This window comes from Oxyura jamaicensis, chromosome 4, assembly GCF_011077185.1.
Source record: "Oxyura jamaicensis isolate SHBP4307 breed ruddy duck chromosome 4, BPBGC_Ojam_1.0, whole genome shotgun sequence".
Lineage (NCBI taxonomy): Eukaryota > Metazoa > Chordata > Aves > Anseriformes > Anatidae > Oxyura > Oxyura jamaicensis.
In genome coordinates this window covers 12,407,153-12,426,004 of record NC_048896.1, presented here as the reverse complement: position 1 = coordinate 12,426,004, position 18,852 = coordinate 12,407,153, and the positions used below count along the sequence as shown (strand labels likewise).

The following is an 18,852-nucleotide window of genomic DNA, read 5'->3' as shown; positions in this document are numbered from 1 at the left end:
GCTTTTTGGGGAGGAGGAAAAGCATTTTTCTCGTTTAATGCAGCTATTAATGAGATAGCAGGAATGACTTATAAAGAAAACACACAAACATTAGACTGCTGCGAATTATGCAGTTTGGTAAGAGATAAAATAATAATCAGCTCACCATCAAGACCAAATCCCCAAGCTGCTTGTAGGATCATGATCGGAGCGGCGTTGACTCATCTCTTTTGCATACCTCCTGGTACACAGCATTCCCAGCATACCGACAGCTGCATCCACAAACGGACTGCGAAGCCAGCAGCCACCACAACCCCGAGAAAGCAGAGGTAGCCTCTGTGCCAGCCCACCCTTACTTTGAAAGCATGGTTTGTACAATCAACAGCCCTGCACACCACCAACCCACAGCAATTTCTCCTTCCTTTATCACTTCAGGAGGTGCTTCCCTCCCACCCTCACCTGCAAAGGATTCAGGCATTCAGTCAGCCACTGGGATGGTTAATGGCCAGCTGGGCATTAATTTGTTGGTAAAAGGAGGCGTTACTAGTACTAGGGGCCCTGTCTGGCTCAGTGCCTTTAAGGAGCTGCCGTAGCAGTTCTAGGCTGCCTGATAACCTCCTCGCCACCTCCCTGGGTGGTTGTAGTAAAAGTATGGCAATTTTCTTTGGAAGGGCAGGAACCTGCAATATAATTAAATATGTCAAGTCAGTTCTGATCCAGTGTGTGGAGACCCCAGGGTAATTTGCTTCCCTTTATAAACCTGAACTCGATTTGCTTAATTTCTTTCTAGATGAACCTGAACGCTGGTTTTCAATTCTCATGGCCTCTTATTTATTATTTTTTAGACAGTTCATCCCTCCAGACACAAATCATAATTACCAGAGACCGGAGGGAAAGAGCCTGAATTCAAATGAATACATATATACATGTGTGTGTGTGCGTGCGCACGTGTATATTAAGCCACTGCCTGTCAAAGGCAGTTTAATGAAGCTGGAGGAAAGCTTTTAAATAAAGTCATGGAGAATGTCAAGCAACATGAAGCAACCTAGTTAAACACAGAAAAACCTGTCCTCCCTTTCGTTTGGCTCCTGATTTATGTCAAGCTGAAATAAATGATAATAACACAAGGTTATTAGAGTTCTCTATGATATAAATATGAAGCATATGCATTTAGAAACTTTTAGACTATAAAACACAGATGGAAGCACACCATCCATAAGTTCCAAACCATCTCATTTAAAACACACACAAAGAACACCAAAAAGAGATAACATGAGAAATAAAGACAGAAGTCTCTGAACTCTTTCAGAAGCACAATTTTCTCTAAAAGGGATATTAGCGCAAAATTGTTTGAAGGCAGAGGGTGGCTGCTGTACAAAAATGCCAATATCATGTTTAATTTTCATCAAACCTTAAGAAAAACCTCCTACACATATATTAGTTTTACAGATGTAAAAAGGCATAACCCCAGCAGGGTGCAGAAACATGCTGCAAAGGAGCATGAACCACCTCAGGAGACAACTGCCCACCCTGCTCTGGTACTGGACTGTGTAGTGGAGGAGAACTCTGGTGCTTTGTAATAGCCTTGTGAGGAAATATCACTGGTGTGAAACGGCTCTGTACGTCCTGCATGTGTTTCTTTGCTCCCCACATCCTGTGTGCACACACTCATGGGCCACTGGGGTTGCCCTGTGGGCAGGATGTGTGTGCAGCCCTGGTAGTTTCCTAGTGCCTTCAACATTTTCCTCATTTTTGGGGTTGGGAAATCTCAGTAAAAATTTTTCAGAACATACCTGCAGAACATAAATTTACAGGGAAGCAGTGATGCTGATAGTAGCTCTGTCTTTTTCCAGCTTCTTTTGCAGCAAAGCATTCTGATAGTGAATATATTTGACTATAAATAATAATAAACTTTACAGAAAGGAAATGAATATTTTTATACATCTCGGTTCAACAGGCTCCAGTTTAATTCTAAGCCTTCATTTGAGAAATCAGCTGTGAGGGTGATTCTATGTTGGAATCTCCAAGCCAATGAAGTTATGTTGATGCTATTTCAAGAACAAGTAGGAGGTGTAATTTAAAGTGATAAGACCAGCAAAGTACAGAGCCTTTGAATATTTTCCTCTATATGTGACCTAAGATCTAATTACTGTTAGTAAAAGCAAACCCTTTGTGTCAGAAAGAGTGCTTACTTCAGTGGCTGCAGATTGAAACCTCTAGTTAGTCCATTTTATATTCAGAAAAATATTAGCCCATAAATTTTTTTATACTTTCAGTGAAGATATTTTTGGAACTGCAATAAATTTCTCATTACATATAATACACTACTGTCTGATACATTTTTTTTAATTTTTACCTTAAAATTATGTCTAAATGGGACAGTCCAATTATGTCTGATTTAATGTTCTAATGTAATCCTGTGTGATTACATGAAAGGTCTTGGGTTATTTAACAAATGACGTTTTAGATTTATTACAAAAGTGATATCAGATGTATAGGACCTGTGGGGAGCCAATTAAACTTTCCTGGACATCATCTTCTTGGCAGTGTCCTCCTGCCACTAACATGCCACCTTACCGGCAGAAATAACCAGCTTGCTGTTCAGTGGCTGGGGAACTAGACCTAAGATCAGGGCTGTAATCTTAAGGAGAGAAGAGGAGGAAGACAAAAAGTAGAAGATTGCAGTTATTTTCATTACTGAGCTTGTCAAAACAGCTGCCCCATAGGAAATAGCCTGGCCTCCTTGTCCATAGTTTCTTCAAAGAGTCAATGGCAGTGAGAAACTCTACCTGAGTAAATATGTAAGTGGGCTGGACGGCCAGAGCTCAGGCAGAGGCTTACTATATAGCTGGCAATTAAAAAAGCTAGCTTTTAATTGCAAACAAGGAAGATTTGTTCATCAGTGGACATGTATCCATGTGATGACTCTGTTACAGCATCATTTTCAGGAGCAAACTTGCACTTCGAGATGGATTTATTGGAATTTTTATAGCTGTACTTCTGGTCATGAGATATTGATTTTACTGCTAGACATAAATGAGGTAAAATAAAGGGGAAAAAAATCCTAAGCTTTATCTCACTGACCAGAGCTCTATCTGCTGTTGAAGACTTTTGCTCATATAGGCATGTTAGTATTGCTCAGTTCTGTCACAGCGGTCTTTGGGTAGCCAGGCCGTACAAGGGAAGTTTAGTATCACTCCAGTGAAGCCACTCGTAGAAGTAAAATAAGCTTCCTAGGAGAAGTGCAATTTTAGCAGAATAATTCTGTTTATATAGCAGCTTTCACTGGTGCAATTATGATGACTAGATATTACACTCCTCCTTCTCTGCACCTGAGAGGATTCATTCCTGTGCCAAGAATACCTACAGACCAGGCCAGAAGCAAAAGTTGAGTTAATTAGAATACAGATAAGCTCTTTATGACTTACCTCTGTTTTGCCACTCTTATTACACAAGCAAAACGAGAGTCATCTCATTAAGCTAGAAACTGTACCAGCACTCGGCTTCCTGCTACTGGTTTCTAGTTGGAAACCAGCTGCAGAGATGGATGAACTGAAGAACAGGCAGGTACAGACAAGGAAGGATCAAGGGAGCAGCCAGTCATCACAGGAAATACGATAATCTTTTCATCACTAGCTGTATCCAAATCATTTAAACATTGCAACCAGCAACAACCATGTCACACAACAACCCTCACACTGTCTCAGCATGCATTGTAACCCTTTATATGTTCCCATTCAGCCCTCAGAAATCTTATACTTGTGTTATTTCATTATTGCTTGTTTGTTTTTCCTCCTTCGCTGCAGACTAGCTCTGCTGGTCCTGCTACCTGGCCATATTAGTGCTCATCAAGTGCAAAGCAGAGCACGCAATACACTTTTTCAGAGCGCTTGAGCATGAACTATTGTTCACTCTGGATTCCCCCTGCCCTGCTTTGCTCAATAACTTTTCCCAGTGCGGTGATCAACCCGTTCTCCAATCAGCTTTACAGCCTCACCAACAATACTGCTCCATAGATCAGCCCAGTTTGCCGCAGGATCCTGACGACTTTATGCCTCCAGCCTGCCACTTCGTGCTGCCCCGAACTACCCGACGAGTGGAAGTCCCAAGGTTGTTTGTAAACTAGCGTGTCTTGTGCAGCCAGCAGGCTGGCCTGGGCAATAATTTGATGTATTTCATACTCAAGTAGGAGTGTCAACTGTTAAACCCATTCCTTGCTAAAAATAAAAGCTACATAATAAGCCTGATACTGTAGATCACTTTAAACCAGATACTGTAATCCCCACTTGAGACAGATACATGACCTATTAAATTAAACATAGATTCCCTCAAATTACATGCAGAACCTCTCTCAGATCAGACTGACTCCATTACTTTATGCAGTAAATAGAAATATTGAACTCCTGTATATATGCAGGCATGATGTATACGGTTACATATCAGCTTTTGTATATTCATGCTGTATTAGTAGAGCTGTGCCTTGAAACAAAAACAGGGTTGACAACATTTTCAAACCCAAATGCCTGATTCCATCTTCCTAAACACAGAGTTAATTTTGTTAACAAAATACATCTTTGTTTTCTGCAGAGGTAAATTCTGCGGCAGGTGAATATACTCAGACCTTAAAAAGGTCATCTATTTTAAGGTACTGATAAATTAAATTGTGGACCCAAATTTAAAAACAGGTCTTAAAAACTGAAAAAAATAAAATAGAGCTGGCAGCTGGGAATGCCCTTATATTTGAATAATTCCACTGAGATGGTCTAGATTTTTCTGACGAAACACATTTCTGCAGAATTTGCAGCTCAATAAACTGTTGTATTTTACAACTTTCTAGCTGTCTTCATTCTGTCACTGAAGGTTGCTCTGGTGATTTTGCAAAGGAAACACTGAGAAGAGCTGTAAGGCGACAACAGGAAAGAATACAGCCCTGTGACCTGGTGTGGTGAGAGGTGGCTGCTCATGCCAAAACCTGACTCACATTTTCATCATTCCTGATATGGGCAGAAGAATCAGTACTGTCTTCGTATGGATTACTGCAGAAAGAAAGAAACTGGTTATGCATATTTTATGCCTGTGTGGCACCTACTTAATGTGTTTTACCACCTACTGAGCATGGGCTGGACACTGCATTATATGATTATGTACAGGGTTAAAGCAGATTACTGCTGAGTACCCACACCCAGAGTTTCACAGCTGCTCTGTTGCTTTGGCACACAACCAGGGCTTTCGTCCAACATAGCTCAGCAAAACTGCTACCTCCATGTCTTGCAGCAACTCTCCTTTATTTATTCAGATTTATCACCACACCTATTGAGCTCCTCTCTTTAACATGTTTTTTCTTTCTTTTTTTTTTCTTTTTTTTTTTTTTTTTTTTTCTGAGGGCTCACTACAAAACTGGGGCTCTTTCTGTACCTGGGGTGCCAGAGCAGCTCTGGAATTCCCACATCAAACTCCCAATGGGGAATGCCAAATGGGATCAAATGCATCTGAAAAACAACAGCCAACTGACCAAACAAATGAATAAGCAAAAAACTTAAGTAGGTTATGTGAGGCCACCATCCAGGTGGATGCAACAAATAATTCTTGCACTTCTAGAATGAGGATAAATCAAGATGATGCAGTCTGGAGCAATATTACCAGGGTAGTATTTTCCCACGCACTGAAACAAAGTTCTCTTGAGCAATTCCTGCAGTGGATGAGTCACTGTCTGTCTTGGATGGTTTATTCAGTATTATTTCTGTTAAACAAGAATGGAGGAGAAATCTTATTCTCCAGTGTATGTGAGCCTTCATGTTTCCAAGTACTGTGCTGATGCAATAGACTGTTCTACTCCCAGTCACTCTCCAGCTGTAGTAAGGTGTCTCTCAATAGGCCTGTGGTTTTCCAAACAGCATATCCATGTGTGGAAGCAATGAAGCTGAGTGTACTCTGTATTATTACAGGACGATATGCTCCTGAGCTGTGTGTTAGTCATCAGGTAGCGGGGCTGCAGAGGTAGCAGCGACAACATATCCCTGAACGGGGACACCAGCTGATGGTGGTGGGAAGTGCGATGCCTTTCTCAGAGGTCACGGCATTGAAGAGCAGCTGCGACTGGGAAGAGCTGAAGCCATTCCTCTCTGAGAAAGTGTGAAGCCAGCCTATATATTGGTGAAGCCACTTCAGGGATATGCTTCAGCAGTAAGACATGACAAGTTGTGAATTACTGCGCATTAATTCAAGCCTAGCATATTGTCAAGTATGGGGCCAAAGGGCTAAGAGCTATCCATACAACTAGGTGTGAATTAATTCACACTAGTTCGCACACTTAAGTGTCTTATTGTGATAATAGATTTAATACTCCTAAAATGTTATTTTAAAATATCTATATATTATTAATTAAGATATAAGACTTATGCCTCCTGAACACTGAATTATATCTCAATGAACCATTGCTCAAAATTCTTATTAACCCAGAAGGTCACTCAATTTTTCCTGCCCATTCGGTATTAATAAATAGTATAAACCGTACAGACCGTTCAATCTCTTTGTTACAGGAACTATCATCATCAAAAGGAAAATCCCTCTTCCTGTATGTAAAATTAATGCTCAAGTATGTGGTTGGATAAATGTTTCCTGCATGTAGATATTCAGCCATACATTTCTGGATTTCTGATAAGTAGGTGCTGGCTCCCACTGAGTGATTATGTGCAAAAACCATACCGAGAGGAAAGGTGCCTGTACACAAGCTTTAATCAATGAACTTTGCTACTTGTCAATTCATATTTCCAAAGAGCGTGCATTGAAATGAGAGTCATTATGGATGTGCCAATTAGTAAGAAAAATACATTGGGCTTTTGTCTCTTGCCAGTGGAGGTCAAGGTACTCTAATTTTAATAGAGTCTCCTCCAGAGAAGAGCTAAAAAACAGATTGGGCGGAGCCCAGCCCTGAGGAAAGTCTATTGAAGCTGATGGGAATTGCCCAGAGTGGGTCAGACTCATTCGCTTCTACCAGGAATGACTTTGGTCCCCTGGCAACAGTTAAATATTCAATCCATTTCTGGGTTTTGTTTTGTTTTGCCTTTTTTTTTTTTTTTTTTTTTAACTGAGTCTTGGGCTTCTGAGATGTTTATAAGAGAAAATGATGTAGTAAATTATGTAAGATAAATGATACAGTCTGGCAGTGTGAGAAATCTACTATTTGTAACTAATTCTAATTTTTTAAGCTACTGTATGTCACAGCTAAAGCAGCACATGCTATCACGGAGCTGTCGTTTAGATTTACTACTTGTGTTAGTGTTTCATCTCTGGTTTGTTTAAAATGTTTGGGGGGCTTGACTCTGTGGTGCCATGCAGAGCTGTGAGCTGCATATAAAAGGCTGAAAACGCCCTTCTGCAGTTGGTGGATGAGCAGAGAGGTCTGCTGTAGAAGCAAATCGAAGTAAATGACCAACAGGCATTTGGAAGTTTTTGTATCAAAAGGCAGCTCTACCAAAGGGTGACACTGGAAGGCCTTGGCATGGGTGAAGACAAGCTCCTGCAGACCCGAAGGGAGCAGAAGCCATCAGATCTGTGCCTTAGTACAAAGGCAGCCGTGAGAACACGCGCCCCCCGTGCTCTGGCTAAGCAGACCTGTCTCCTCTTAAGACAGAAGGCTTCCAAGTAAAGGTTTTTACATTTTATTGATCTTTGTCTTTTATCTTCCTTTGCAGCGAAGCTTTCCAACAGCACAAACATTTTATTAGACAGTTACATCGTTGTGGCTGCTATACGTTCCTTACTGAGTGCACCTTTTCTATGCCGTCAGATTTTTGCCTTACCAAGCAAGTTAATAAATTATCTAGTTACGAGCTTTGATTGCATCCCGTCCCCACTGCTCTCTCCAAGCAGCCATGTTACCCAGGCAGAGTTGCTCTGACCTCATTTACTGGGCAAGCAGGAGCGCTCCCGAACCGCAGACCCCAGAGCATAGTGAAACCATTGTCTCCTTCCAGGACAAGCCACGGAGCCCGAACCACAGGAGCGTAACCTTGGATGTCCGTTAGCCTTTCAGGCTGTGCTACATGGGTAAGCAGTGAAAAGAGACAGTATCTAAGCATCTGGGAGAAAGGTCTATGACAGGTTTATTTGATATTTTTACTGGAGACCATACAATTACTGGAATACCTGGATTTATTTGAATGGAAGTATTATAGAAATATTCTCTCTGGTGGTTTCCTGTATGGAGAGGAAATTTCATTTTGCAGCCAAAATTTTGTCAGAGGGTCACAACCTCATTCCCAATGCTGAAAAACTGTTGGAACTCACCCTCTAATAAAGTGAAAGTCTTCCAATGAGATCAACTCCTCCTTGGCCCAGGATGGAGGGAGCACGCCGGGTGCCACCTGGGGCCAGAGCAGCGAGCGGCCAGGCCAGCACGGCACGGCCGGTGCTCTCCGTCATCAAACCCATGCAAAGAGCAGCATCTGCACCAGGACCTGTGCTGGGGCTCAGTGCTTGGAGGGACAGACACACAGCAGAAACACAAGCATGAAATGAGAGTGAATATCGCTCTGCCTCCTGCACAAGCAGGCACCAGCGGTTTCAGACGAAGAGCATCACAAGGAAAGCTGTACGGGATCTTGGCTGGTGCAAAATCCAGTTGGGGTTTGCTTTCTCACGGAGTTACTTCTGGTTGCTGTCTTATTAGTGAAACCTTTTAAACATGCAAAGCTTGTGGCTGAAATGGGACTTCAGAAGTACTGGTCTGAACACTTTGAAATGAAACTGGAAGATTCATTTTGGAAATTTGGATGGTATGGTACAGCCTTGCTCTAACCTATTTGCTTTCAGTGGAAGCAGCTGCCATGGCCATCTCTGTGCTAGTGAGTATTACTCCCTCCCCCCCCCCCCCAAAAAAAAGGACATAGAAATTGTCCTCTTTTTTCTTTTATTTTCCCAGCATCTGCCAGACTAGATGAGAGCAAGAAGCCACCTAGTCCAGTTTCCTGTCTCTGATAGCAGCCAGAACCAGATGCCTTGAACGAATGCATCTGAAATCTTAGTTTTGGCACAAAGGGAATAATCTACCCCCCCTTGATGGGTTCATCTTAACCTCTAGGAGTGGGAAAGTGTTTGAAACTCTGAGGTATGAGCTCTTACATCCTTTCTACAACTCTCTTAGCGTTAATTATAGTAACTCTGGCACCTCTAAAAGCTTGTTGTAACATTTGGCACTGTGTCGAGAGTAAAGTGTGTTGAAAGAAGAAAACAGGACCTCTAAAAAAGCTGAGGCAGTGCTGGGATTATTGACTCAAAGACCTCAGTGAGGGAACATAACACAGGGTCATGTTTCCCAGTAATAACATGGGTGGTTGACTTCCCAGCATAAGGAAAAACTGGAAAAATTGGAACTCATGTTGTTTTGGATAGAGCCCAAGAAGTTACTGGAGATTTACAATTAGATCATGCAGAAACTGTGGGCTGATTTGGTTTCATTTTTTCACAGATGTTGGAAAGGTCCCACAAGAAGTGGTGTGGAGGGCGGCTGTATTAGTAACTGAAATAAGTGTAGCTAATTCCAATTTAATACTGTACTTTATGCACTGCAATCACTTTCCTAAGTGTAAATTCCAAGCATATTAATTATTCCATGGTAATTTTCTAGCCTTATAATTAAGTCGTTTTTCCTTCAAAAGAACCTATAGAGCTGTGGCTCAGATTTTCAGCAGGCATTTCTCCTATTGGCAGCAACATCATCTATCACCATTGTCAGCGACGAGATCTTCTGACTAGGAGGGAAAGTGACAGTAACATCTATATCGGATCATCTGGAATGGGCCAAGTGCACATTGCGTTAAAATATGAAGTGGAGAGCAATCCTATGGCCCCAGGGTTAACAGAGCTGCTCCATCTGCAATTCCTGCAATTCCTGGGCGCAGTCTGTAAGCTGCCACATGTCACAGGCACTTGCAGAACATACACAAGTTACCAAAAGCTGACCCCAGTAAGATGGGTATAAGCAGTTCTGGGGCTCCTGGTCAGTGTGGGTTTGTACCATAACATTTAATTTTCTTCTGGGGCACTGGAGACTTTCTTGGTGTGAGGGATGGCATGCGGAGTAGTATCTGATAGACTTTTTCAAATATTTCATCTTATTTGATGTCTCGGGGGGTCATTTCTGCTTTCCTGTGCTTGGGTACTGATGCTACCAGTCTGGTTTTACCGATTGTCCTCAAGGACAATTATTTTCTGTGGTTATATTCTTAATTATATCATACAGTACCCAGGAAGCAAGCTATTTCCCTGTTGTCCACTATTAACAGAAACCCAGTATCACCACCAGCACTAAATACTGTAGTCAGAAATCACATTACATAGAAAACAATCTCATTTTCTTTTCCCTAAAAAAAGAAAACAAAACAAAATCAAAGCACAGTTTGATGTTCCTGACTCTCTGGTGTTTATTCTCTAAATATTGGAGGACACAGAGAGCCCTAATGGGGAAAAAGCTCATCTGGGCAATCAGCCCCTCACAGAGCTCCCGCTGGATTCCTTGGAAGTCCTGCATGCAGAGCACAGAGCAAGCAAATCCCACGTGGCCAACCCTCCCTTCTGTACAGGCACCTGCCAAAAATAAATTCTCCCTGTGCTTTTGACAAAGCACAAACAAGCTTCTAGAAGGTCTGCAGTGGTATCAATGTCCTCTAAAAATAGAGCTTCAGCCCTTTCTGAGCATAACATCAGGAAACCATCATCACGTAGCAGTCGCCCAGCCTGCTGCTGTGGTGCTTCTCCCATACTCTCACGCTGCAGATTAGCCAAGCCTTTCGTTCCTCCATTAGTCACCTGTCGTACTTGGAAGATAGTTACCAGTACATAAGCAGCTGTGTGACTCTTGTAAATCTGGTATATTCATACTTTGTAGTATGGCTGTAAACTGTTTAAGTTTCTAAAGCAAAGGACTTTGGTGCTCCTGATTCATTCTTCCTCAACAGACAGCTGTGCTACATAGCATCCTCTGTCTAAGGGTGATTAAAGGTTGACGCTTAATCAGCCATGGTTTTTTTTTAAAAAAGTTCAGAGGGAACAGAGTGTACTTGTGGGCTGGGGCTGGAGATGGGTGAGCTAACCTTTAGACACCTCTGACAGTCTGCTCTGATGTGTATTTAGTTAGGTGAAATGAAGACTATAGAATAATCAATTTTTCTGTCCCATGACAGGTCAATTGCTTATTTTAGAACTGTCTTGGCGAGTTGATTATTTAATTTCCTTGAAAGCAAGAAAAATAATCATTGTGAAAGTTGCTAATATACTCCAGGTGAAATGCAACAAAACTGTTCATTCCAATATTCACATTAGCCAAAATATACTCACGGTTTTGCATTTTGACCCCTTGCTCCTTCCATGTCACAAAATAATTATAAAAATGATTAAATGATTTTAAACTATTGAATTCTAATTTTTTAAATGATTGACTTGACATTTCAATTCATTAGCTTTCAACCTGAATTGAAATTTATTCCTTGGTCCTTTTCTTCTGTTCCAACTTTGTTGTTTACATGATTGTCACTAAATGAAGAAATCACTAACCAACACTTTAATTGAATGCCATGCTTTGGATGCAGTGCACTACAATAGGACTCCATTTGTATTCACTGTAAACCAATCAAAACATGAGCAATTTGATTTTTCTTCTCTCATTCTTGTGAATTTCAATACAATTTGGGATTTTCATAAAGCTTTTTGTAAAAACCCAGGTTCATGTGCATTTAAATAACATTGATGGAATCATAAAAGGAAGCTGTAATTATACTGTCAAATTTATTTTATTTCTTCAGTGCCTTTCTAGCAATATTTAGAGCTGCTTTATGTTTCTGCTACCAGATAAACCCAACTTGATTGCAAACTGTGTAAATTAAATAATCAGTTACTTTCTACATGCTGTGCCCTTTCACAGCTTCTGAGCTCACTCAGATTGTAGGACGAGAATACCAACTTCCCTCGGGCGCTACTTCCAGGGGTGGTTTTTGGTGAGTTACATGTGCCAAACAGCCATTTCAGGCCCCTGAAAGAAACCAGGCAGCTCACTTTTTCCATTGTCTGGATGGAGTAATGGACAAGATGAGCTCTCATGGTTATTGCTAGACCTCTTTTGGTGATAAATACGCACAAGAGCATGACTCTGTGAGCACATGGTTAGGCTTATCTCGGGTAGAGATTCTTGAGCTCTGCTCTTCACTGGGTTGTTTTGTTTGTATGTTTTACCCAAGCACTGGCCCTATATTTCTAGCAGGATTGTGCAGCCCTCTAATTACACACAAACCAGCATTTTTCAATTATTAGTATTACATTCAAGTGTTTTCTTTACCTATGGATTGAAACAGATATGTATTCTTCAGCCCATGACTGCACCTACATTAATGTTCCTGCAGCACAGAGTACAAAGGCTGATTTATTCAAAAAGAGAGGCATGGCTATGGAAAGGATCCAAACTAATCAAATGGAAGCAATTTCAATTATATAATCAAACAGTTATATTTTAATTATAATTGTTGCCACAGGGTAGCCCAGGATTACTTTGTGTGAACCTCTACTTAAATGTTTATTTCTAAAGAAAAATATTATAAGGCATCTGTGGCAATTTCATTATTATTAGGAAACTAAAACAAATCTATAGTTAGCTAAGGGACCAGTGCAATTACCTACATCATCTTTCAGAACAGTAAAATGTAATAATAAGCCACAATGAGAAATTGGAACCTCAGAAATGAATCAGATGGCACTAAAAGAGATTCACTGACAGGGAGCTCAAGGCTTACTGAGCTGTTATTTATTACAGGGTTAGTTTTTTAAGCTACACTCGTGAAAATAGAGCAACAAAAAATACTGCACCAGAATTAATTGTACAGATTCGCTCTTCAAGCAAAATATACTAGCAAGAAGTAGTCTTAAAATGAAGTTCAGAATACAGAGGGTTTAATTCATCTCCCTAAATCTTCATGGAAACCATCATCTCTCTGACAGAGAGGTCTGGGCACGACTCAGACCTCCCTCCTCCCACCCTCTTCCACCTGCCCCTCTGGGTGTCTGGGGAAGGTTTTGTGGAGTCTTCTGTCCTCTGCTCCTACCAGAGCTACGTAAGTGTGCTTGGAAGGACATCCAAACTAAAGCTTTTCTGACCCAGAGGAAAAGCATTTAGGGGGTTTAAAAAGACGGTTGAGTCAAAAGGAGGATTCAGTGAGAATCAATCAAATTGTCATTGCAATCCAAGTGAACAACAATTTGAATACAAACAGGAGGTGTATTTAATTTGATTTTGGCGTTTGATTGAGCTTTTTTGTCACTTGGGTGCAAGTTCAGGCCTTCTTCTGCCCTTAAGCCCGTTTCTCCCTCATTGCAGCTGGCACGGGTTATCACCAGGCACCTTGTGGGACGGGGGCCATGGCCGTGGGCTGAATACTCACAAAACCTGGTCATATTCTGTATCCTATCATATCAGAGTACAAAAAAGCAGGCCTTCATAAATTCTGCATGCCGAGGGAGAGGAAACTGCCAGACGGCACCCCATGGCATGCAGAGGACTGTTTTTGTCTCTTTGAAGTAGGATTGTGCTCCACAGATGATAAGGAACAAAGCAACTACGGCCAACACCTGAAGAAATGATACCTCTTCTGAATGTGGGCTGTATTGATTGGGAAACTAAAACTGCATGGGAGAATGTAGGGAAAAAAAGAGAGGTTTTATTCAGTAGCAACATATCTACTTTGTTTTGGATAGAAAAAGCAAAATATGTTTCTCGAGAAAGCTTTTATTTTGTTTTTAGTGTTGCTTTTTGGGAATAAAAATGGACTGAAGAAAAATATGTTCTTTATTTCTTAACCCAAATTGTCATCACTCCCTACACACTTTTGCATCAGCAACATGATTTGGCTGTTCTTCGGTCAGCTTTTTCTCATCCCCAATGACTCATCTCTAGAACTGACCTGTTATTAAAAGGCTTCTGCCCTCAGGGAAAACATTTCATCTAAGTCAGATTGGAAGAAAACTTTTCAAACACTGCTGCAGACCCCACAAGGACAGTACTTGAAATTTCCTGATCATATCCTGCCTCCATGATGCACAGATTCTTTCAAAGTTTTGTTTTGTTTTTTAAAAAAGCTGGATCCAGCAATGATGGAAATCCCTTCAGTATTTTATGGTGACAGAAGAACCACAGACAAAAATATTGAAAAAAAAAGGAAGATTCAGTTAGATACAGTTTATGCAGAAAGGACACGGAAGGAAACATAATATGCATCCTTCATGTAAATTTTACTAACTTTAAGCAATATGAAAGCAAAAGTTACAAACTGCCCAAAATGCTGTAATGGCAGGTTGCGGCCAGCCTTTGAACATCTTACTTGAGAAGATTTACATTGTGTGTTTAAAAATAATTGCTATCCTGAATCTTAACATGTCTTGGTCTGTAGACTAACCTATGCAGGTGCTCCTGCTATTGCTGGGAAAATAATAATAATAATAATAATAATAATTGCAGGGCACTGGCAACATAGATGGAGAAGGAGTTTTCTGATGGCTCTTAATATCTTATTATGACTGCTTTACCACTCTGTCTAACATATCAGCTTCCAAAGAATTTGCTCACACTGATCTCATAGCTATACATGCTGTTTGCCTCTTACACAAATAATATTAGCTTTACAACTATTGTTTTGCCCTGAATACAGCTGCTCAGAAAAGATGTTTCATGCTTGTAATATAATTTGTTTTCAAAAAGCATTTCTTGCCTGAACCACTGCCAAATAGCTGATGTGTTCCCTTTATAGTTTCCTTTTGCATTGGCTTTCTGCTACAGAAAACAAAACAAAAAAAGTGCATGGAAGTCTTAGGGCTGGACTTTGCTCACCTTCATGATGATGTTAATCACCTGTTAATCACCTTTGCTCACCTTCGTGATGGCTAATGTTAATCCAGGACATAGCTTCTTTAGAAATCTACCATATGAAACAACACCATTTAATTACCAGTTAATTACTGCCTTCAACTAGAACATTTTCTGAACAAGATCTGCTCAGCCTGGAGGCCTGGGGAAACAGCGGGAACCAGTTGCAGCTCCTCCATTTTATCCCCCAGCCTGCGCCAGGCCCAGCTCACACCTTACCATTGCTTTAAGGAAGACTTGCTATTGCCTCGCTTCTGCCATCATACCTGAGGAGACACCCATTTACAATCCTTCTCCCAGTCTTTCTGCTCCACTCATTTCCCCCATATGGTCCTCCTAAACCTCCTTCCTGCACAGGAACCTGCCTACAAAAGGATTTGGAAGTGGCTCTATTTGCACATTGCGTGATTCCTCTTTTCCTGGTAGCACTGTGGCGTTCCCAATGTCACTTTGGAGTCTCTGCCCTAATGTTAATGTCACGATTAATGCCACACCAGTAGATTATAATGTTATGCATCCTGTGGGCTTGTAAAATACACAGATATTTGCAGATAGGCCTTAAACACACCTTCATTTACAAATTTTCTATACGACATGATCTTTCCTCAGGAAATAAAGCCGCCCTCAACCAATCATGCTATATGCAGGCAAAACAGGCAAAGCAAGTTCATTTCCATAACCTCATCACAAGCTCCCTTTCAGACATTTGCATCAGATCAGACTACATTTACACCTTCTTTCTTATGCTATAATGAGAGACCATATGCAGTACAGAAACAATAAGTCTTCACAGGGACGTTCTTCAATGCCGTGGTCTGAATGGCTTATGGAGGTGTCACGGCCAGTGTGAACCTGTCATTTGTGTTGTTGGTGGTGTCCTGGTAAATCTGCCCATGCTTCAGGGGAGCAGCATGGCCAGCATGTTTCTGGAAAACATCTGCTCCTCTTGCATGTTTCTAACCATGGTGAGGGCACACGTTGTTTCAGCACTGTACTAATACCTTTTTTTTTTTCAATGGAAAGATACTCCAAACTTTCTGAAAACTGCCTTCCTTTTCAGTGTCTCAGGTTAGGATCTCTAAACCATCAGATGATTTATGCACAATAAGTATATATATATTTAATGTATATACTTTGAAGCACTTGTGTCAGATGTAAAACTTTGATTTTAGCCACATTAGAGGACATTGAGAATACAGCCAAGTCACTGCCTCTCTTTTATACCTCTACTTTCACTGACAGTGGCTGGAGAAGGTCCTTGGCATCCCAGAACTGTTGTTTTACCACTTAGATTACTTTCCCCTCACCAATAAAAGCTGCATCAGCCTTGATGTTCTGGTCTTAATTGTTATAGCACATCGTGTCCCACAAGGCAGAATATGGCACCGCGGGTACATAATTAAAACACCAGGACACTCGAAGGACAGGTTGATACAGTAAAAGGGAAAGCAAGCAAGCAACCACATCTGCTCCTGACAACTGGACTCTTTGATGAGTGATTAAAATATATGCGATAGGCTAGCAACAGAGTTTGAATAAACAGATAATTAAACAAAAGTCCATCAGAAGGCACAAATATAGTCTACCTCAGCAATGGGGACAGGGCTGCCATGTATCAGAAGGCATTTCAGCTTTCCAGTGCTTTCTTTCCAATGTTTCCAATTTCACAGGTTTTAAATGAATCCCTGAAATGGGATGAAAAGTTAAATTTTCAGAATTGTTTGCTAACTGAAAACAGAAAGCCACAAAACTGGTTCAAGCTAATTCAATCTTCTGTTTTCAGCCCTTTCTTTTCCTTTACTCCATTCAAATTACTAAATTTAAGTTAATCCCCCAAACGTCCCAATAGAAGATCATTAGTTATGGGGAAAAGAGCGTATTTTGACAGGAATGGTTGGAGTCCAGAAATTCCTTAAAAATGCATTTATCTCCATAATGATTCATATTTGATAAACCAGCATCTCTCAGGGATGTGAAATGAAACAAAATGCCTTATGGAAAACATCAGTGCCTTACAGTCTGCTGTAAGCAGAGAACAGCATCCACGACCTCCTACTCCTCACCACAGCAGTGGGATGCACGACACAGACACCACCCATCCCTGCCCAATGCATCGTGAGGGAAGAGCAGAGGTTTTAGGGCAGGAGGAAGATGAATGGCAACATCTACAGGAATCAGTTACCTCCTGTGGGAAAGGGAATTTAAAAAACAACTTTCCTGTTCTGTTCCCACAGCAGCGGGATCTTAGGCCTTTGTTTTTGGTAAGTACTGGCAACACCTATTTGCATCCTTACCCTTAAAAACAGTGCTCCGTGAGCCAGCACAGACCCAAACATGGTGCTGCTGTATTTGCCAGTCTGCACCAACAGCACTGTATCCCCCGGGTCTCTCATCAGCCCAAAGCCACGAGCCACATTCCTCAGGCAAATTCTTCTCCACCTACAGCTTCAAAAAATCCTAAAAGGAGACATCTGCAATAGTTTAGCCTTCCTGGCATGACAAAATCAGTAATGGCCACTGGCTCCTAACTCGTCAGAGCACACTCCATTTCCATGTAATTGAGAAGCAGACTAAGTTTGCACAGATTATATGGCTGGTTTAATGAAGTTTAGTAAAATGAGCTCATTAATGCAGCTTTCGAAGGAACTTCTATTTTCTACATCGCAAGGCATGATTTTACAATCTTTCAGCACTAACATTAAAATCTCTCCGATTCTGCCATGCTGCCAAATCGCAGTGTGCATGTGGAAACTCCAGAAGTTCCTCTAATTGCTTGTAAAATGCAATTGCCATCCTCTGCTAATGTGAGATGGGGCTGCAACTGGCATTTCCCTAACTGTGAATGGGATCTGCTGCTCTCGCTTCCATTTGCTTGTTTCAGGGATATAATGAGGATGAGGAACTTTAAAAAAAAAAAAAAAAAAAAAAAGGAAAATCAGAAAGTGACTCAGATATTTCCTAATGATGCCATATACATACATAAACACTTTTATGATGTTTTAAGCACCCACAGTTGAGTACTTACTGTATGATTTCTAATTTCTATCACACAGTTGTTTTATCACACCATTTGAAATCTCCCAAGGTGGTTTTGAAAAGAGGTGTTTTCTTAGACTGGCAGAACAATGCATCAGAAAAGCAAGCAGGTGCTGCTGTGGAAGAGAGTATGCAAACCCATGCTGCAGTACAATATCTAGCACAGAGACGTCTTGTGTCTCTGTAAGATACCCAAAAGTCAATTAACCTGCTTGTAGCTTGTTGTACAAAAGACAATCCATTGTCTTGAGCAGAATGGAAATTAATTTTTTCTTCACTTCTGATGGCATGATGGCCCTTGCTGGCCCAGGTATCTGCCATATTTTATTCGAAGCATGAAGCCTGCTGGAGGTGGCTAAATCTCTCCAGATGGCTGTTTTAATATAAAGCCTGCTGAGCTGCATGAAATGTAAATCAAGACAAGGCAGAGAGCTCAACAATTTTGTAGATCACCATTGTAGGACTTCATATCATGTCAATATAGAAAATGACACAGGAAAAGGAAGAGAGAGAAGGGAAAACCTGCTATTTGAGGGGAGTTTATGCACTTGCTGACAACAAGCAAACAGATGGACTGAAAAAGATGGCAGAGAGCATGCTCCAAATATTTTTCTTATTCCTTTTTGCCATAAATTTGAGTCCTTTACACTATTATTGCAAAAAATCCAGCAATGGTGAAGTGGCTTAGTAAGGTTCCTTTGAAGGAAACGGTGATAGTGTTCAAGCTTTACAATATTTTGGAAACTACTTTATGAAGAATCTGCATGTGCAGTCTCTGTCTGCCCCTGCAGCCACCCAAACATTTGGCAGAAGCAACAGGCAGCAACTGGAACATTTCTTCTTTCCCCCACCGTCTCCCCTCCTGAAGGGGGAGCAGGCTGTAGGGCAGATCTTCCTTCCTAATAACGAAGGTATCATCTTGACACACCTCC

The 18,852-nt window shown here is 41.1% G+C and overlaps 1 protein-coding gene across 2 annotated transcripts in view; it reads right to left on the bottom strand.

The window, feature by feature from the left end:
- The window catches only part of AFF2 (AF4/FMR2 family member 2), a 366,303-nt gene extending 362,295 nt beyond the window's left edge, over positions 1-4,008 (bottom strand). The window contains exon 1 of one of the 2 annotated variants that reach the window (XM_035326403.1): positions 3,977-4,008. In XM_035326403.1, the coding sequence (XP_035182294.1) occupies positions 3,977-3,993 (17 nt within the window). In that variant the 5' untranslated portion in view covers positions 3,994-4,008. Of the gene's footprint in view, positions 1-145; positions 374-3,976 lie in introns of those variants that run through there. The other variant, XM_035326404.1, reaches the window with a different exon arrangement.
- Between the last annotated feature and the right edge of the window lie 14,844 nt (positions 4,009-18,852).